The sequence below is a fragment of the Corylus avellana genome, chromosome ca5, assembly GCF_901000735.1.
Source record: "Corylus avellana chromosome ca5, CavTom2PMs-1.0".
NCBI classification, from domain to species: Eukaryota; Viridiplantae; Streptophyta; class Magnoliopsida; order Fagales; family Betulaceae; genus Corylus; species Corylus avellana.
In genome coordinates this window covers 34097285-34118806 of record NC_081545.1, presented here as the reverse complement: position 1 = coordinate 34118806, position 21522 = coordinate 34097285, and the positions used below count along the sequence as shown (strand labels likewise).

Here is a 21522-nt window from a genome sequence, read left to right as displayed (position 1 = left end):
ATCGTGAAGATTTGAAGCAAATTGGGAGTGCAACAGTGAAGTAGAGAATGTTCACCAAGGTGGAGAATTGTTGAAAAATTGGCTCATAGTAGTCAAAAAAGAAAGATTTTGTCTCTTTGTCAAACCTGTCATGCTCCTCTTCTCCAAATACACCGTATGAAGATTTCTCCAACAATGAAGTCTCTGCACCTAAGAGTTGTAGCTACACTTAGCCTTGCATTAACTCTTTAGTTATTCCTTTTGTCAACAAAAGAAGCAGCTGCATTAACTCCTTCATTATTTCTTCATTTGTCAACAAAAGGAGCAAGCCATTGTTTTTTGACTTCTTGTACAATATGGTTATAAATATCCATAAGTTTCATTGCAAGAAGAAGTTGAGAGAGTGTGCTGGTTTGTAGAGATTGAAAAACATTTGTATTGCTCTGCAGAAATTAGGACGTACCAGTATTGTTTTGAGTGTGAGGAAGACTTGGGTGTACTTGAGGATTTGGGTTTGTGAGTGTTTTAACACTCTTTTGTGTCTCCCCTTTTGAATAAGTGAAATCTCTCTACTGTTGCACCGTGGATGTAGGCAAGTTGCCGAACCACTTAAATCTTGTGTTCTTGTTGTTATTGCTGTTTATTTTTCTTTAAACACTATATCACGTTTGTTCCCCTTGATTGATTGTGTAAGAGATTTGAGACCTTTTGCACAACAAGGAGAGCTTCCCATTTACCATTGTCGACGTCAAAAACCTCACCCCAACAATGATGAAGAAGAGGTGTTCGAGATAAACTATTACGGAGACAAATGTTGTTCCCTAGAACGGAAGCTTCCGAAATATATCTCCGAGAGACCATCGGAGAAACAGGGACAAATTCCTTACCCACCTGCGGAGTAATCCTTAATCTGTAGCATTCCCGAATGACCAGTGGCGATGGATTAGCGTAGTTCACTCCCCCAAAGGAGTAGATGTCCCATATGGGGGCCTAGGGTTGCTAAGGCAGCCATCGTGGGAACTTTTCCTCTCCAAAAGTGACGGAGCGGTTTTGGGTAGACCTTGCCGCGACCGTCAGCCTGAACACTAACGGCATACCACCTTGAACGTGACCACATAGTTCCATCATCCTCCGTCGCAGTATCATTATCACTCACAGAGAAAACGATGTTGTAAGAAAAACAACGTGCAGGTGGTCCAGCCGTCGTGCCGAGGTGTCCACCCATGGAGTCCTTGTTCGAATATTTGGGGGTTGGAATGAATTCGTCGTATTTTCTTTTCTCTCTCCCTTTTTCATCCCAGGAGTATTTGTGAATAGTCATGACCGATTAAGGAAGTGTAAAGTTTTGGAGAAGAAGAGCTTTGCAAAAATTAGGATTAGACTTGGTTTTGTGGGAGACAGAAGGTGAAGAAGGGCTTAAATACGCGGGTAAAGGCGAAATCGGCACGTTTAAATAAGCTGAGCTGGGCTTTGGCCCATTTTGCATTCAGTTTGAATTTTGTTTTTTTGTTGGGCCTAGTCCTCTGCCTCGAACCATTTACTATAAACGAATAGTAATCATTAATAAGGAAAGAAAGTTAATACTGAAAATATTTTTTCTTGGTCATTCTGATAAAAGAATTGTGTGCCTAATTCAAATTATAGACTAAGAATTTTTTATAATTTTTTACAATTTGCTTACACATGTTAACATGTGATTAGAGTCACATTTATTACTAAGAAAAAGTTAACACTACAATTATACTGACATGCATCAACAAGTTACAAACAAATTATAAAAGACTTGCATATTTAACAGCACAACGCACGCAAGTGACTCGATGAATCATGGAGAACCATCTAATCTTATGCTTACCACAATTCAGTTCACCATCACATATTCACACCCTAACCATAACCATTACAAAAAGAGTAGATACAATCAAGAAAAGATCGAATAAAATTTGTTCAACCCTATATCGTCGTAGTGGTCCCTCGACCAAAGCTCAGCATTTTTTCACAAGACTGACGAATCCAAGACAAGAAAATACTCAAACTCATCATCCTAGAATGATCACCTCTTCAGTGATCCACTCCTAAAATTTCCGACCACCAACAATTGGTGGGGAGGGGACCAAAAGGAGAAATTACAAAATTTTGTAAAAAGGTCTCAATTCTCTTGGCAAGCCATCGAAATTTCCAGCATTGACGTCTGATTGTAGCATATGTGACTTTCCAATTTTCCGAACGATACCCTCTGCTAGGTGCTCCTTGTTGGGTGTAAGCATTACAAAATTTGGATCAGCTCTTTGATAACTGCGAATGAGGTAAATGATACATTATACTTGCCCACACAATAAACTGAAAAAACTCGAGGTAAAAAAACATGGGCCGGTGACCGCATGAGCTTGAGCTCAAGCAAATTTGGTAACATGTCAAATTTCACTAACTTTGGAGGTAAAAGTTCTCATTTCCTGGTATAGAATAACACCCATAAGACTCAAGCTTGCAGGGCTAGAAGCCACCGACCATGACCCACAAGCGAATTACAAAACAATAATCTTTGATTGAGCAAAGAAGTTAAAGCAAACAAACATATGAAACCTGGCTTCTCTAAGATTCTCAACACGAATGCCAAATCCACAGGCCGTCTTTCCAAAAATACGATCTCTGGTAGCTGCAAAATAATGGGATTTACTGATTTAGTAATTGGAACCCATCAACAATTTAATGATGCATCTTCTCTACTTGAAACCAAGAACCAAATAATAAAAGCAAATCTATCTTTCTATGTCAACTGGCCCAATTCTAAGTTGATTTAGGAGCACAAGCCTAGATAAGTTTCAAATGTCATCAATTTCTAATTAACTTATCAGGTGCCAGGACATAAGATGGAATTTAGAAAATGTCACTATGCTATAAATATTATTTACATCATCCTAACAAAAAAAAAGGACTATTATTATATATTAGGGGTGACATCATGTATCCTTCACAGATAAATTTGATACTGATGACACATGTTCTGATTTCAACTATAGAAAGAAACTTTCAAGTCAATCCATGACACAATCAACCAACTATAGGCACCTGAAATGTCGAAAGTGAAAGAAGGTTTCCACCATGGCTTGAATGCCAATGATATTGATGAGCTTAGAGGTCCCATCTTTCCCTGCAAACATGAAGTTGATCTTTTTTAAACATGATAATGATCTGTAGTGGCGAAACACAAGATGGCATCAGAACTGCTACCTTTAGCAAGAAGTTTTTATTGGCTTGCCAGGATGCAGCCACTAGAAAAGTGGACTCGGGGTTGTTTGATGTATTGGCATCATCAACTCTTTAAAACAAAACCATAATACAATCAGATATCACCACACTGGTTAAAATCAGTTCTATTACTTAGAATACCTTGTCTGTAGCTCAAAGCCAAAGTCAATATAATTTGTAATTCTAACTTTTTCGTCTTTATCAAGGGGGTTCATGACCTGTTTAGTTGAAGCAGTTCAAACTTTTGTCAAAACAACATCTTTGATTACTAAAAGGAAGCAACTAATAAAGTACCACATCACATAACAAGAGTAAGAAAATAGCAAGAGGAAAAAATATAAGAAAAAGAAAAATGATACTCTCAGTTCTTTCTTGATGGAATGTTTAGGAGTACAATTTGGAATTAGGTTCTGTAATAAAAGACAAGTTTCCCACATTTAACTAGCACAATGTAAGCACTTCCTCAAGCTAATAGGCACCATATTCCATATCAAGTAACTGTGAGGGCTCAATTGGCTATTCAAATCCTTTTCTACCAACTAGTCACCATCCTGAAGTCTACAAGAGAATATGATACAATTACCATTTATCCTAGGTTTGAGCCTTGCAAAGTAAGCTGAATGGATCATGTAGGTGCCCAGCTACCAACCATGTTTACTAGTTAGTGGTTACAATTGCAGCATTGTTCAGCATAAGTTTTATGACAACTAACCAACCAAATATATACTAAACGGCAACCATCATGTAGCTCAATAACACACACATTAGGGTTAATACAAGATCAATGAGATTCCATAGTCTATGGCATACGCTGCAATGAGACATTGGAAAAACATATAAAAACACACAGACACATAATGGTTATACAATATCAATGAGATTGCATAGTCTATGTCATACATTGCAATGAGACATAGGTAAAACATTAAAAAAACAAAAAAGCCATGCAGAAGACATGAAAAAGGAAAACAAAAAACCAGACACATACCCGTCTTTGGACAACCACGTGTTGATAGAATGAGGCAATGAACTGCAGGTTGTATCAGTATGCAAATTTCAGTGAAGAAGCACATAACATTTTTTTTTGTTAATAAGTAAATGACCCCAATGAAAAAGTGCATCTATGCTCAATTTTATTTCTGATGCATGACTTGTAAAGTGAAGAAGCACAGAACTTTACAAGTCACACATCTGAAATAAAATCAAGCATAGATGCACTTAATTCCATGAAGCTTAGGGAGGCATCAAGAGAATTATGTTGAATATGTACTTTGCAGGAGGTTGACCCAAAACTAATTCCATTGTGGAATATATCAAAAGGGGATCCATTCAACAACAAGAAATATATATCAAAAGGGGAACCATCGTTAGCACATTGACCCCAAGATAAAAATTGTATTGTTGTGTTGATATATTCTTCCTCAAGTTCCTATAATGTTGTATTATGCAGAGACTGAGCCACAGTTGTAATATAAATTCCTCTCATGTGCACATTGAGTTGGGGTGGCAGATCGATACCCTCCCTCCAATCACATGTTGACTGGTGATTTTTAGCATTTTATATATCCAAATGAATGGCAGCAGATCCATACCCTGCCTCCAGTCACATGTTAACCCGTATATTTTACTTTTTAGATGGCCACATGAATTAGACAGGTGGAGCAAAACATGATAAAAAGTTGTTCATATATCTACTTAGATTAGGTTGAATCCCAAACCATTTTTCCCATAAAGGACATTCAGGAATCATACACTAAACCTTTTACCAGAATGTCATCTTAAATCCAACATAGATTCATTAACCAATTAAACAGTAAAAACAAGATATACAAAGAGGCTAATTCTATCTTGCTTTTCCATTTTTAAGTAAAATTTATCAAATGTGGGCATCAGGGGAACATAGGCACAAAAGCAACATAATTACTTCTCTTTTAAATGACATTCTGACAGAGAACAATGCCAAGGAGTCCAGGAATTCTGGAAACCTAGAGCAATTTGCAAGTGTAAGAAGTTGTGAAGTACCCGTGGGATACATACTTTCACAAAGACAAATAAGTCAGCTTCTTTCTTGATCACATTTCATGTAGAGGCCAAAGACAAGCTCACAGTGCTCAAACAATCTCAAGTATCCCATCTTCTTCTCAGTTTTAGATTATGTGAATGCTTCAACTCTCTCATTTATAGCCAAGATATTGAACCTAGTTGCAATACTAAGAATGAGAGAGAGAGAGAGAGAGAGAGAGAGAGAGAGAGTGGTGTGAGATTTTGGACAAAATTCAAAAATAAATTGAACTATCTGAAAAATAACCTGAGAGCTTTTAGCAAGTTCAAGACGAAAATTGAAAGATGGGCTCAAGGGGCTGCCTGATCCTACTCCATAGCCAATTGCACAACTCCAATTCATTAAATTTTTATATTTTGCACCGTCTTTGTTTTCATCTAAAAAAACATCATCAACAAGGTAACCAATAAAAATCAATTACGATCTTGCTCAAATTCCAATCACACATGATATTGTGTTCATATTACAATTTACAGATATGGAACATGGCATATTTGAAAGAATTATGAAAAGTAATAATGAAATCAACAATATAATCGTATTCAACCCATAGGTTAATGGAAACATTTATGTAAAGCATTCCCATTGGTGAATGGTATTTCTTTCGAGTTTGACACTCCCAAGTGAACATATTAAAGAGATATCCAACACTAAATAAAAATGTATAATTACAACAGAAAACCTGTGAGAAGACAAAACTTCATTCTAGGCCAAAGAAAAAGATTCTCGAACTTATCTAATGGTTTAATGAATTGACATAAAAATTTGAATGAACTGAACTTGGAATTTTGCAAAACTGATTTCATTGAGTAAAGCTTACACTGCGGCTCGTATTGCACCCCAGCAGTTAGTCTTCCCATCTTGCTTATGAACCATGCATTTCTTGGGAATTCATCTTTCACTGCAAAGTATGATGAGTACATTCAGAAGTTTTCATCTCGTATCCAATATATTTGGGTGCGGAGTGTAAAGATGAGATTTCCAAAGTTACAAACAAAAAGTTAAATGAGGCAAACATGGAAAACAGAAGAATTTTTATCTCGATTTTCAAATGTAGACTCACAAGGGTTGACCGGATATTTCTACTTTCCTTTTTTCCTTTTCAATCTTAATTGGGAAGAAGGAGGGTGAAGGGGCAAAATGAATAATTTATTATCTTAATGAGGTCCTTGCAATATATGCGAAGACTTTTTGAGGCCTATTACCACTTTTGAAGGAGTTTCTTGTAAGGGGGAAAAAGGGCCCTCCATTCCCTCCAATCCTCTAAGAGCTAACAAATATTTAAGCTTCACAACAATTGATTAAAATTCTAACATCTTGTATTAAACAAATTGAAGTTATTGAACAAGAAATGGGGAAAAAATTTAATACCAAGTGTTATACTGTACAAACCCATCAGTATATATTTGTTAAGAATAACCGTCATAGGTTATCAAAATAGTAATTATGGCAGAATTATATTCTCTCTCTCTCTCTCTCTCTTTTTAATTTTTTTAAATTTTTTTTTTTTTTATAAATATGGCAGAATTATATTCTAAGGAACCACGCAAGGAGGAAATTCATTGTCCCAAATTTGAGGTCACATACGGGAAAAAGGCATAAGCGTGGCTCCAAATGATAAATTTCCCGACCCATATCTCAATCCCATAACACCATAATCTTCGGAAGACACTCTGCAGGAATATTTAGTTTTGTCAATAAAATGCATCTGATCTTTGTAAGTACCAGCTAGCTGAAGATGCCATATGAATGGGTTTACTGATATGAACCCACCTTTTCTTCAGTAATAATGGAAAAATGCCAAATGCTCCAATTCCATATTTAGGATGGTACGCACTTGACCTCATCTGTAAAATCCTGAAGTGACAGCATGCACAGTAGCATTTAAAGAATTACAGCTTGAATAGGGGAAAACCGGCCAGGGGGGAGAGATGACCTTATTTAGAAAGTAAAATTATTTACTTCAGATAAATGTTCCTTACGGGTCAGAGTTTGATACAAAAAGGTCCACGAACGTATGAGGATCATCAATATCACTGTTCATATAAAGAAGCATTAAAGTATTGTTTAATAACAGAATTAGCATACAATGTGTTGGGAACAAAGAAGACGTGATGAACCAGTAAACACTTTCTACGATACCTTCGCCAGCGAAACAGAGCGTTTCCTACAATATTCTCCGCAGGCTTATGATCAAGTGGACCTGAAACCTAATCAAATTAAGGGAAAGAAAATATGTTCTCCTTGCTTTATTCCTCAAAATTCACATTTCAACAAGAGGATTTAATATAAAACAACAGCAAAAGAACCAATCTCGCACAACAACTAGACAAATTTAGTTAAAGTCAGAATTTCCATGTTCCATGGATACTGTAGCAACCAAATCCATATTAGGGTCATCAATTGGCTTATGCATAATTCTTGCGCTAAAATGCGTTGCTTCTTCAAAATAGTCCTCAAAAAGGCATTTCAAAGCAAGCTTCCCAAACAAGAAGTTATATGACGACTCCAACATCCTGCATCATGTCATAGAAGCCTCATTAAAAGTTATTCCAACTTCCCAACAAGTTATACAAGACGCGAAAATCTCACTCCCTTTAAGTATCAAACCCCAATATTATAAAATGCACCCAGCACCTTGTTCATACAAAGGGCTTTTAACAGCCACTTCATGTAAACCAAATGGTAACAAATTAACAATAAACCTGCAAAATTAAGACCTGATATTCCAAATTATTAAGCATGAATTGATTCATTACAGATTGCTCAAATTAACATAACCAGAACTTCCTTGCAGGTGAATCATTCAAAGTCCAAATTCTAGAATTGACTGCAGCTAAACTAGTGCTAATTAAATTTAAGCATACAATGAAGTGATGAGACATTGTGATAAAAGGAACTCTAAACTGAAAACTTTTTATATGCAGAATTCAATTGGTCAGATACAGATACAGACACGTTTATGATGTATAAGCAGGAATGGAAAAACGGAGGGAGATAGGGAAAACCTGGTACGACCAGCGAGGGGCGGGAAATCGAAGAGAGGTGGGACGAGCACCATTGGCGGTGGAGGCTCCTTGTTCATCAAGTTCCCCATTTCTGTCTTGCTCCCTCTATCTCCCTCTCTCAAATTCAGCTTGTGTAACAATGGCTAGGGTTTCCCAACAGACTTGAAAGTGGAAATGGAATTAGAGTGAGGGAGTGTGATGAAGATGATGAAAAAGATGATGAAAAAGAAGAATAAAGTTGCGGGAACCGAAAGCGCTCAATTCTCAATTCAGCTCCACGTCGGTTTCAACTTTCCAACAGCGAGCTAGTGACGTGGCACCAGCGGCTCCCTTCTCTCCTTTTTTTTTCCTCCTTGTGTGTTATGCTCAATGAATAGTGATATGTTCAACATGTTAATATATTTTATTAAATAAATTGTTTCAAATCTCAATCATTTTATCAAATTAATTCTCTCTCAAAAACATCCCACTATTAATAAGAAATTAAATTTGACCCTATAATTATATTTTAACCTCTCTTAACAAAAAATTTTTGGTTCCCTTCTTGATTAAACCGACTACATGGAAGACATCATATGCCCAATCCATTTTGAATAGCCACTACATTAATCATTTATGCTTTGGGTGCTAAATCTTGGATTCGTTAAAAATAGAATGTTTCCAAACACACAGTTCGAAGCAATCCATTTGTTAACTTGTTGTGCATAGTAATTTGCACATCTTGATGTCTCCAATGCAGTCCAATTCTAAAAATAGAGAAATTGCTGTCTTATATTGACTAAGATGGGAGGCCCAATTCGAAGGCTACATAAGAGGAGTTGACGGTGAGAATGATAGTAAGAGAATCATCTTCAAAGATGATAGAAGTACTTCCAAAATGGGAGGTGCATCACAAGAATAACGGCATTTGCTTCACCTAGGTTAACTTATACTTTTCGTTTTCTTGTTTTATTGGAGAAAGACTTGCCTCATAATCTCTCTTTTTCTTTCCTTTTCTTTTCCTTTTTTTTAAAAAAAAGGCTAAAGAATCACCTTTTTTATCTTATAATTGTTATATAATGCCGATGTATTAGTTTCAACTAATATTTGATTTCTTTTTAACAATGACTAATTCAATAATTAGTAAGAACCGCCACATCAAAACTAAAATTACCAAAACCCGACAATTATGACATGATGATTCACATATTTAATGGTGTATATATTATCACACCATTTAAATGACATGATACTGTGTTTAAAAATCTTCTCCATTTTGCTTAAAATAAATATAAATAATTACTTAATTGTGCATATTTTGTTTGATTGCATATTATGGCATACTAGAGGATCAATTTCTTGGAGCCTTCTTGGAATAATTGAAGCAAAAAAGAAAGAAAGATGCAGGCCCCTTCTGCTTGGGATTCTTGCAAACGATTTCCAGCACGGACAATTGAATGAGAGAACAAATTGGATTCCTCAATCTAAAAGCTCTTCTTTTCTTCTGTGGAGGGAGTGATGTTGGGGCCACCTCCCACTTGACGAATTATATATGGACGGATACTCTTTTGACGAGTCATACTTATGCATGTGAAAACATGTAATTTCTTAATTAGTAGGTAAGAATTACGTGATTTTTTAATAGATTTATTAAAAAATATATACTTTTTATATGCTCCAAAAACACGTACAGTTTTATTAATTGAATTAGAAAATTTTATTTCAATTTTATTATGGAAGAAGATAGATGGGATGAATCTCAAGCCTTATAGAGGTAAGGGTTGAGGAGCCACCCTTCACGGCCTCCCTCTCTCATCGGATGAAGGGTAGTGGTGGGATGAATCTCCACCTCTTGTGTTTATTATTATTATTATTATTATTATTATTAGTCTTTTTTATATTTGTTTGGCATTATGTTAACGAAAATTTGGATACGTATAATACACTTTTTATTGATTTGACATGGACACGATGAATGAAAATATGAGATAAAAGCTTTTTATATTTGTCACGAAGCCAAAACTCGTACATTTAATTATCATAGGAGTATTTGTGAATAGTCATGACCAATGAAGGAAGGGTAAAGTTCTGGAGAAGAAGAGCTTTGCAAAAATTCGGATTAGACTTGATTTTGTGGGAAGAAGAAGGTGAAGAAGGGCTTAAATACGCGGGTAAAGGAGAAATCGGCACGTTTAAATAAGCTGAGCTGGACTTTGGCCCATTTTGCAATCTGTTTGAATTTTGTTTATTTGTTGGGCCTAGTCCCCTACCTCGAACCATTTACTAAAAACGAATAGTAATCATTAATGAGGAAAGAAAGTTAATACTGAAAATATTTTTTCTTGGTCATTCTGATAAATGAATTGTGTGCCTAATTCATATTATAGACTAAGAATTTTTTATAATTTTTTACAATTTGCTTACACATGTTAACATGTGATTAGAGTCACATTTATTACTAACAAAAAGTTAACACTCCAATTATACTGACATGCATCAACAAGTTATAAACAAATTATAAAAGATTAACATATTTAACAGCACAATGCACGCAAGTGACCCGATGAATCATGGAGAACCATCTAATCTTATGCTTATCACAATTCAGTTCACCATCACATATTCACACCCTAACCATTACAAAAACAGTAGATACAATCAAGAAAATATCAAGTAAAATTTGTTCAACCCTGTATCGTAGTGGTCCCTCGACCAAAGCTCAGCATTTTTTCACAAGACTAACGAATCCAAGACAAAAAATATTCAAACTCATCATCCTAGAATGATTACCTATTCAGTGATCCACTCCTAAAATTTCCAACGACCAACAATTGGTGGGGAGGGGACCAAAAGGAGAAATTACAAAATTTTGTCAAAAGGTCTCAATTCTCTAGGCAAGCCGTCAAAATTTCCAGCATTGACGTCTGATTGTAGCATAGGTCGCTTCCCAATTTTCCAAACGATACCCTCAGCTAGGTGCTCCTTGTTGGGTGTAAGCATTACAAAATTTGGATCAGCTCTTTGATAACTGCGAATGAGGTAAATGATACATTATACTTGCCCACACAATAAACTGAAAAAACTCGAGGTAAAAAAACATGGGCCGGTGACCGCATGAGCTTGAGCTCAAGCAAATTTGGTAACATGTCAAATTTCACTAACTTTGGAGGTAAAAGTTCTCATTTCCTGGTATAGAATAACACCCATAAGACTCAAGCTTGCAGGGCTAGAAGCCACCGACCCTGACCCACAAGCAAATTACAAAACAATAATCTTTGATTGAGCAAAGAAGTTAAAGCAAACAAACATATGAAACCTGGCTTCTCTAAGATTCTCAACACGAATGCCAAATCCACAGGCTGTCTTTCCAAAAATACGATCTCTAGTAGCTGCAAAATAATGGGATTTACTGATTTAGTAATTGGAACCCATCAACAATTTAATGATGCATCTTCTCTACTTGAAACCAAGAACCAAATAATAAAAGCAAATCTATCTTTCTATGTCAACTGGCCCAATTCTAAGTTGATTTAGGAGCACAAGGCTAGATAAGTTTCAAATGTCATCATTTTCTAATTAACTTATCAGGTGCCAGGACATAAGATGGAATTTAGAGAATGTCACTATGTTATAAATATTATTTACATCATCTTCACAAAAAAAAAAAAAAGGACTATTATTATATATTAGGGGTGACAGTGTGACATCATGTATCCTTCACAGATAAATTTCATACTGATGACACATGTTTTAATTTCCACTATAGAAAGAAACTTTCAAGTCAATCCATGACACAATCAACCAACTATAGGCACCTGAAATGTTGAAAGTGAAAGAAGGTTTCCACCATGACTTGAATGCCAATGATATTGATGAGCTTAGAGGTCCCATCTTTCCCTGCAAACATGAAGTTAATCTTTTTTAAACCTGATAATGATCTGTAGTGGCGAAACACAAGATGGCACCAGAACTGCTACCTTTAGCAAGAAGTTTTTATTGGCTTGCCAGGATGCAGCCACTTGAAAAGTGGACTCGGGGTTGTTTGATGTATTGGCATCATCAACTCTTTAAAACAGAACCATAATAAAATCAGATATCACCACACTGGTTAAAATCAGTTCTATTACTTAGAATACCTTGTCTGTAACTCAAAGCCAAAGTCAATATAATTTGTAATTCCAACGATTTCATCTTCTTCAAGGGGGTTCTTGACCTGTTTAGTTGAAGCAGTTCAAACTTTTGTCAAAACAACATCTTTGATTACTAAAAGGAAGCAACTAATAAAGTACCACATCACATAACAGGAGAAAGAAAATAGCAAGAGGAGAAAATATAAGACGAAGAAAAATGATACTCTCAGTTCTTTCTTGATGGAATGTTTAGGAGTACAATTTGGAATTAGGTTCTGTAATAAAAGACAAGTTTCCCAAATTTAACTAGCACAATGTAAGCACTTCCTCAAGCTAATAGGCATCATATTCCATATCAAATAACTGTGAGGGCTCAATTGACTATTCAAATCCTTTTCTACCAACTAGTCACCATTCTGAAGTCTACAAGAGAATATGATACAATTACCGTTTATCCTAGGTTTGAGCCTTGCAAAGTAAGCTGAATGGATCATGTAGGTGCCCAGCTACCAACCATGTTTACTAGTTAGTGGTTACAATTGCAGCATTGTTCAGCATAAGTTTTATGACAACTAACCAACCAAATATATACTAAATGGCAACCATCATGTAGCTCAATAACACACACACATTAGGGCTAATACAAAATCAATGAGATTCCATAGTCTATGCATACGTTGCAATGAGACATTGGAAAAACATATAAAAACGCACAGACACATAATGGTTATACAATATCAATGAGATTGCATAGTCTATGTCATACGTTGCAATGAGACAAAGGTAAAACATTAAAAAAACAAAAACAAAAAACAAAAAAGCCATGCAGAAGACATGAAAAAGGAAAACAAAAAACCAGACACATACCCGTCTTTGGACAACCACGTGTTGATAGAATGAGGCAATGAACTGCACGTTGTATCAGTATGCAAATTTCAGTGAAGAAGCACATAACATTTTTTTTTGTTAATAAGTAAATGGCCCAAATGAAGAAGTGCATCTATGCTCGATTTTATTTCTGATGTATGACTTGTAAAGTGAAGAAGCACAGAACTTTACAAGTCACGTATCTGAAATAAAATCAAGCATAGATGCACTTAATTCCATGAAGCTTGGGAGGCATCAAGGGAATTACTTTGCAGGAGGTTGACCCAAAACTAATTCCATTGTGGAATATATCAAAAGGGGATCCATTCAACAACAAAAAAAATATATATCAAAAGGGGAACCATCGTTAGCACATTGACCCCAAGATAAAAATTGTATTGTTGTGGTGATATATTCTTCCTCAAGTTCCTATACTGTTGTATTATGCAGAGACTGGGCCACAGTTGTAATATAAATTCCTCTCATGAGCACATTGAGTTGGGGTGGCAGATCGATACCCTCCCTCCAATCACATGTTGACTGGTGATTTTTAGCATTTTATATATCCAAATGAATGGCAGCAGATCCCTACCCTGCCTCCAGTCACATGTTAACCCGTATATTTTACTTTTTAGATGGCCACATGAATTAGACTGGTGGAGCAAAACATGATAAAAAGTTGTTCATATATCTACTTAGATTAGGTTGAATCCCAAACCATTTTTCCCATAAAGGACATTCAGGAATCATACACTAAACCTTTTACCAGAATGTCATCTTAAATCCAACATAGATTCATTAAGCAATTAAACAGTTAAAACAAGATATACACAGAGGCTAATTCTATCTTGCTTTTCCATTTTTAAGTAAAATTTATCAAATGTGGGCATCAGGGGAACATGGGCACAAAAGCAACATAATTACTTCTCTTTTAAATGACATTCTGACAGAGAACAATGCCAAGGAGTCCAGGAATTCTGGAAACATAGAGCTATTTGCAAGTGTAAGAAGTTTTGAAGTACCCGTGGGATACATACTTTCACAAAGACAAATAAGTCAGCTTCTTTCTTGATCACATTTCATGTAGAGGTTAAAGACAAGCTCACAGTGCTCAAACAATCTCAAGTATCCCATCTTCTTCTCAGTTTTAGATTATGTGAATGCTTCAACTGTCTCATTTATAGCCAAGATATTGAAACTAGTTGCAATACTAAGGAAGCCATTATTTAGTAGAGAGAGCGAGAGAGAGAGAGAGTGAGATTTTGGAGAAAATTCAAAAATAAATTGAACTATCTGAAAAATAACCTGAGAGCTTTTGGCAAGTTCAAGACCAAAATTGAAAGATGGGCTCAAGGGGCTGCCAGATCCTACTCCATAGCCAATTGCACAACTCCAATTCATTAAATGTTTATATTTTGCACCGTCTTTGTTTTCATCTAAAAACAAACATCATCAACAAGGTAAACAATAAAAATCAATTACAATCTTGCTCAAATTCCAATCACACATGATATTGTGTTCATATTACAATTTACAGATATGGAACATGGCATATTTGAAAGAATTATGAAAAGTAATAATGAAATCAACAATATAATCATATTCAACCCATAGGTTAATGGAAACATTTATGTAAAGCATTCCCATTGGTGAATGGTATTTCTTTCATGGTTTGTCCATAAAAAAAGCTCGAGTTTGACACTCCCAAGTGAACATATTAAAGAGATATCCAACGCTAAATAAAAATATATAATTACAACAGAAAACCTGTGAGAAGACAAAACTTCATTCTAGGCCAAAGAAAAAGATTCTCGAACTTATCTAATGGTTTAACGAATTGACATAAAAATTTGAATAAACTGAACTTGGAATTTTGCAAAACTGATTTCATTGAGTAAAGCTTACACTGTGGCTCGTATTGCACCCCAGCAGTTAGTCTTCCCATCTTGCTTATGAACCATGCATTTCTTGGGAATTTATCTTTCACTGCAAAGTATGATGAGTACATTCAGAAGTTTTCATCTCGTATCCAATATATTTGGGTGGGGAGTGTAAAGATGAGATTTCCAAAGTTACAAACAAAAAGTTAAATGAGGCAAACATGGAAAACAGAAGAATTTTTATCTCGATTTTCAAATGTAGACTCACAAGGGTTGACCGGATATTTCTACTTTCCTTTTTTCCTTTTCAATCTTAATTGGGAAGAAGGAGGGTGAAGGGGCAAAATGAATAATTTATTATCTTAATGAGGTCCTTGCAATATATGCAAAGACTTTTTGAGGCCTATTACCACTTTTGAAGGAGTTTCTTGTAAGGGGGAAAAAGGGCCCTCCATTCCCTCCAATCCTCTAAGAACTAACAAATATTTAAGCTTCAAAACAATTGATTAAAATTCTAACATCTTGTATTAAACAAATTGAAGTTATTGAACAAGAAATGGGGAAAAAATTTAATACCAAGTGTTATACTGTACAAACCCATCAGTATATATTTTTTAAGAATAACCCTCATAGGTTATCAAAATAGTAATTACGGCAGAATTATATTCTCTCTTTCTCTCTTTCTCTCTTTTTTAAAATTTTTTTAAATTTTTTTAAATTTTTTTTTATAAATATGGCAGAATTATATTCTAAGGAACCAGAGGAAATTCATTGTCCTAAATTTGAGGTCACATACGGGAAAAAGGCATAAGCGTGGCTCCAAATGATAAATTTCCCGACCCATATCTCAATCCCATAACACCATAATCTTCGGAAGACACTCTGCAGGAATATTTAGTTTTGTCAATAAAATGCATCTGATCTTTGTAACTACCAGCTAGCTGAAGATGCCATATGAATGGGTTTACTGATATGAACCCACCTTTTCTTCAGTAATAATGGAAAAATGCCAAATGCTCCAAATCCATATTTAGGATGGTACGCACTTGACCTCATCTGTAAAATCCTGAAGTGACAGCATGTACAGTAGCATTTAAAGAATTACAGCTTGAATAGGGGAAAACCGGCCAGGGGGGAGAGATGACCTTATTTAGAAAGTAAAATTATTTACTTCAGATAAATGTTCCTTACGGGTCAGAGTTTGATACAAAAAGGTCCACGAACGTATGAGGATCATCAATATCACTGTTCATATAAAGAAGCATTAAAGTATTGTTTAATAACAGAATTAGCATAGAATGTGTTGGGAACAAAGAAGACGTGATGAACCAGTAAACACATTCTACGATACCTTTGCCAGCGAAACAGAGCGTTTCCTACAATCTTCTCCTCAGGCTTATGATCAAGCGGACCTGAAACCTAATCAAATTAAGGGAAAGAAAATATATTCTCCTTGCTTTATTCCTCAAAATTCACATTTCAACAAGAGGATTTAATATAAAACAACAGCAAAAGAACCAATCTCGCACAACAACTAGACAAATTCAGTGAAAGTCAGAATTTCCATGGATACTGTAGCAACCAAATCCACATTAGGGTCATCAATTGGCTTAAGCATAATTCTTGCGCTAAAATGCCTTGCTTCTTCAAAATAGTCCTCAAAAAGGCATTTCAAAGCAAGCTTCCCAAACAAGAAGTTATATGACGACTCCAACATCCTGCATCATGTCATAGAAGCCTCATTAAAAGTTATTCCAACTTCCCAACAAGTTATACAAGACGCGAAAATCTCACTCCCTTTAGGGATCAAACCCCAATATTAGAAAATGCACCCAACACCTTGTTCATACAAAGGGCTTTTAACAGCCACTTCATGTAAACCAAATGGTAACAAATTAACAATAAACCTGCAAAATTAAGACCTGATATTCCAAATTATTAAGCATGAATTGATTCATTATAGATTGCTCAAATTAACATAACCAGAACTTCCTTGCAGGTGAATCATTCAAAGTCCAAATTCTAGAATTGACTGCAGCTAAACTAGTGCTAATTAAATTTAAGCATACAATGAAGTGATGAGACATTGTTATAAAAGGAACTCTAAACTGAAAACTTTTTATATGCAGAATTCAATTGGTCAGATATAGATGCAGACACGTTTATAATGTATAACCAGGAATGGAAAAACGGAGGGAGATAGGGGAAACCTGGTACGAGCAGCGAGGGGCGGGAAATCGAAGAGAGGTGGGACGAGCACCATTGGCGGTGGAGGCTCCTTGTTCATCAAGTTCCCCATTTCTGTCTTGCTCCTTCTATCTCTCTCTCAAATTCAGCTTGTGTAACAATGGCTAGGGTTTCCCAACAGACTTGAAAGTGGAAATGGAATTAGAGTGAGGGAGTGTGATGAAGAAGATGAAGAAGAAAAAGAAAGTTGCGGGAACCGAAAGCGCTCAATTCTCAATTCAGCTCCACGACGGTTTCAACTTTCCAACAGCGAGCTAGTGACGTGGCACCAGAAGCTTGCTTCTTTTTTTTTTTTTTTTTTTTTTTTTTTTTTAAGTTCACTTAACCCACTCAAACTACCATTCGATGACAATCTACCACTCAAACTATCAATTGTGATAATTTACCGCCCAAACTATTAAAACAATGACAATGTACCCCTAATTTAAAAAAAAAAATTACGAAATTATCCTTATTAAAATAAAAACAAAAATACTCATTTTTTTTTTTTTTTCAAAATTTTAAAGGTAATTTTGTCTTATTGAAAATTCTATAGGGATAATTTCTTCATTTTGCTAGCATTGGAAGGTACATTGTCATTGTCTTGGTAGTTTGAGAGGTAAATTGTGGTAATTAGTTGAGGGGGTAGATTATCATTAGGGTGATAGTTTTAGGGAGTTAAGTGAACTTTTTACCCTATTTTTTTTTCCTCCTTTTGTGTTGTGCTCAATGAATGGTGATATGTTCAACTTGTTAATATATTTTGTTGGGAAAACTTCACTAAGGACCCATAAACTTTCACCCGTTTTGAAATACCCCCCATAAACTTCAAAATCTCTCAATTTAGTCCCCTAAACTTTCAATTGCTCTCAATTTGGATCCCTTCGTCAATTTTAGCTATTAAAAATACAAAAAAATACCAAAATATCCCTGACTTTTTTTTTTTTTTTAAGTAAAAAAAAAAGTTTTGGAAGTTTAAATTTTATACAAAAGTCAAGGGTATAAACGTCATGTAACGTTTAAAATCTAACCGAGGGATCTAAATTGAGAGCAATTGAAAGTTCATGAAACTAAATTGAAAGATTTTAATGTTTAGAGGGGTTTATCAAATCGGGTGGAAGTTCAGGAGTCTTTAGTGAAGTTTTCCCATATTTTATTAAATAAATTGTTTCAAATCTCAATCATTTTATCAGATTAAGTCTCTCTCAAAAACATCCCACTATTAATAAGAAATTAAATTTGACCCCATAATTATATTTTAACCTCTCTTAATAACAAAATTTTGGTTTCATTCCTGACTAAATCGACTACATGGAAGACATCATATGCCCAATCCATTTCGAATAGCCACTACATTAATCATTTATGCTTTAAGTGCTAAATCTTGGATTTGTTAAAAAGGGAATGTTTTTAAACACACGGTTCGAAGCAATCCATTTGTTAACATGTTGTGCATAGTAATTTGCACATCTTGATGTCTTCAATGCAATCCAATTCTAAAAAGAAAGAAGTTGTTGTCTTATGTCGGCTAAGATGAGAAGCCCAATTCGAAACATAAGAAGAGTTGACAGTGAGAATGGTAGTACGAGAATCACCTTCAAAGATGATAGAGGTACTTCCAAAATGGGAGGTACATCAAAAGAATGACGGCATTTTCTTTATCTAGGTTAACTTATACTTTTCGTTTTCTTGTTTTATTGGAGAAAGACCCACCTCATAATCTCTCTCTCTTCTTTTATTTTTAAATAATGCTAAAAAATCACTTTTCTATCTTATAATTGTTCTATAATGTTAATGTATTAGTTTCAACTAATATTTGACTTCTTTTTTAACAATGACTAATTCAATAATTAGTAACTAGTAAGAACCGCCACATCATCGTAAGATAAAAATATATTTTTTAACATTTATTCTATCTTTCTTCCAAAAATCGCAGAACCAATTCTTCACCGTCTTAGAAAACTAGGTTGATCTTATGTAGCTAGCAGAACAAATCAATTTTCAGGTTTGCTATGATTCTTTACTACCAAAACTAAAATTACAAAACTCGACAATTATGACATGATGATTCACATATTTAATGGTGTATATATTATCACCTCATTTAAATGACGTGATACTGTGTTTAAAATATACCAGAATCTTCTCCATTTTGCTTAAAATAAATATAAATCATTAATTAATTGTGCATATTTTGTTTTATTGCATATTATGGCATACTAGAGGAGCAATTTCTTGGAGCCTTCTTGGAATAATTGAAGCAAAAACAAAAAAGAAAGATGCAGGCCCCCTTCTGCTTGGGGTTCTTGCAATCGATTTCCAGCATGGACAATTGAATGAGAGAACAAATTGGATTCCTCAATCTAAAAGCTCATCTTTTCTTCTGTGGAGGGAGTGATGTTGGGGCCACCTCCCACTTGGCTCAATTAATACTCTTTTGACGAGTGTTATATGTGAGGTTAAACATCATGCCCGGTGTGATGAATGCCGGGGTGATTTGATATTTTAAAATAATAAAATATAATATTTTATTATTATAATTATTAAAAAAAAAAAAAAGCATGGCGTGCATGAACAGTCATGCATGCCGGCATTCTTCGTATCACGGCCCATATATATATATAGACGGATGTAACTTTCTTTCGATAAAATATTTTACTTAATATATAACACTATAATGCATGTGAAAACATATAATTTTTTAATTAGTGGGTAAGAATTATGTATTTTTTAATAGATTTATTAAAAAATATATACTTTTTTATATGTTCAAAAAAAAAAAAATTAATTGAATTATGAAAATTTCATGCATTTATTTTGAATAAAATTTGGATACATATAATACATTTTTTATTGATTTGACGTTAACACGATGATTGAAAATATGAGATAAAAGATTTTTTTTATTTGTCATGAAGCCAAAACTCATACATTTAATTATCAATTTTTGAAAAAAATAAAAAATAAAATCAACACTATAATGCATGTGAAAACATATAATTTTTTAATTATTAGGTAAGAATTATGAATTTTTTAATAGATTTATTAAAAAATATATACCTTTTTATATGTTCAAAAATCACGTACAGTTTTATTAATTGAATTAGAAAATTTTATTTCAATTTATTTTGAATAAAATTTGGATACATATAATACATTTTTTATTGATTTGACGTTAACACGATGATTGAAAATATGAGATAAAAGATTTTTTTTATTTGTCATGAAGCCAAAACTCATACATTTAATTATCAATTTTTGAAAAAAATAAAAAATAAAATCACATCCTTATTAATTAGTAGAGAAAAATTATTAATTAAGAGACTTTCTAGGTAATTTCCCTGCTTTATATTCTTCCTGTCTTTTTTGACCAACCAAATAACAACTACAAAATAGACTAAATAGTCATAGAAAGCTAAGAAAGAAGCCCACGACACGAGTCTGGTTTTCCAATACTTTTTGGACGATTTGAGTGGCTATGATCACTTTTTGAAGATTACAGTCCCGTGGCTCATAAACCACCATGAATATATTTTTTTGGCCGGTTGACCCCGAATCTCCGATTTTAAGTAATTGAAGGAAATTTCAATCCATATTAGTAGGCGCAGTTCCTATAACAATTAGTCAGCGTTATTTTTACAAAAAATAATTAGTCGTTATTTTAAAGTTTTAATAATTCAAATGTTCATCTTAATTTTGTCCTCTCTAAAAGTTTTTATTTTTTAATTCATTATATTTATCAAGTTTGTATGTCTTTGTTACATTCAATTGAGATGTATATCTCTATTGCATTTCCTTTTCTTTTTTATATATTTTTTTACAAATTTATCATTGAATTTGTAGGTCTTATTTATATAAATGGATGAAAGATAGAGGCATATAGAAATATAGAATCTCTAGAATGTATGTTGATATTGTAAACCATAAATTATTTATTTAAAAATAACTTATCTAAAATAAAATAATATCAATATAGTTCTTGGAAAACACAAGAAAAACATCACGAGAACACCTAGCATTCCCCTAACAAATATATTAACTCATAATGAACATGAATAAGAAGGATTATGATTGTCAAATAATTTTTTTTAATCTTAATCATTGTTTTTAAATTAAATGATTGAGATATTATCTTATCAATA

At 34.2% G+C, this 21522-nt stretch overlaps 2 protein-coding genes across 3 annotated transcripts; both read right to left on the bottom strand.

Moving 5' to 3' along the window:
* Nucleotides 1-1791: 1791 nt before the first annotated feature.
* On the bottom strand, nt 1792-8588 carry LOC132180751 (uncharacterized). Of its 2 annotated transcripts, none has more exons than XM_059593681.1 (14): nt 8299-8588; nt 7662-7806; nt 7433-7500; nt 7273-7326; nt 7064-7147; nt 6878-6963; nt 6111-6191; nt 5537-5667; nt 4217-4258; nt 3370-3446; nt 3211-3298; nt 3049-3130; nt 2563-2635; nt 1792-2274 (listed from the first exon to the last, which is right to left on the bottom strand). In XM_059593681.1, exons 1-14 carry the CDS (start codon nt 8385-8387, stop codon nt 2106-2108), a joined length of 1269 nt encoding a protein of 422 aa, XP_059449664.1. In that variant the 5' UTR covers nt 8388-8588; the 3' UTR covers nt 1792-2105. The 2 variants fall into 2 exon arrangements, with proteins under 2 accessions (XP_059449664.1, XP_059449665.1); XM_059593682.1 differs by having other exon boundaries at nt 2186-2274; nt 3049-3149.
* A 2257-nt stretch (nt 8589-10845) lies between these two features.
* On the bottom strand, nt 10846-17640 carry LOC132180749 (uncharacterized). The gene is made up of 14 exons (XM_059593680.1): nt 17365-17640; nt 16728-16872; nt 16506-16573; nt 16346-16399; nt 16137-16220; nt 15951-16036; nt 15180-15260; nt 14580-14710; nt 13275-13316; nt 12414-12490; nt 12255-12342; nt 12093-12174; nt 11594-11666; nt 10846-11305 (listed from the first exon to the last, which is right to left on the bottom strand). Exons 1-14 carry the CDS (start codon nt 17451-17453, stop codon nt 11137-11139), a joined length of 1269 nt encoding a protein of 422 aa, XP_059449663.1. The 5' UTR covers nt 17454-17640; the 3' UTR covers nt 10846-11136.
* Between the last annotated feature and the right edge of the window lie 3882 nt (nt 17641-21522).

What these genes read in the sequence shown, in the direction of transcription:
- LOC132180751 (XM_059593681.1), bottom strand. Translation starts at nt 8,387, where the DNA reads ATGGGGAACTTGATGAACAAGGAGCCTCCACCGCCAATGGTGCTCGTC. An exon ending in TTTGTATCAAACTCTGACCC is followed by an intron (nt 7,148 to 7,272) that starts GTAAGGAACATT and finishes CTGTCACTTCAG; the next exon opens with GATTTTACAGATGAGGTCAA. An exon ending in TTTCACTTTCGACATTTCAG is followed by an intron (nt 2,636 to 3,048) that starts GTGCCTATAGTT and finishes ATTATTTTGCAG; the next exon opens with CTACCAGAGATCGTATTTTT.
- LOC132180749 (XM_059593680.1), bottom strand. Translation starts at nt 17,453, where the DNA reads ATGGGGAACTTGATGAACAAGGAGCCTCCACCGCCAATGGTGCTCGTC. An exon ending in ATGTGGATTTGGTTGCTACA is followed by an intron (nt 16,574 to 16,727) that starts GTATCCATGGAA and finishes TAATTTGATTAG; the next exon opens with GTTTCAGGTCCGCTTGATCA. An exon ending in GGTGCAATACGAGCCACAGT is followed by an intron (nt 14,711 to 15,179) that starts GTAAGCTTTACT and finishes GTTTGTTTTTAG; the next exon opens with ATGAAAACAAAGACGGTGCA.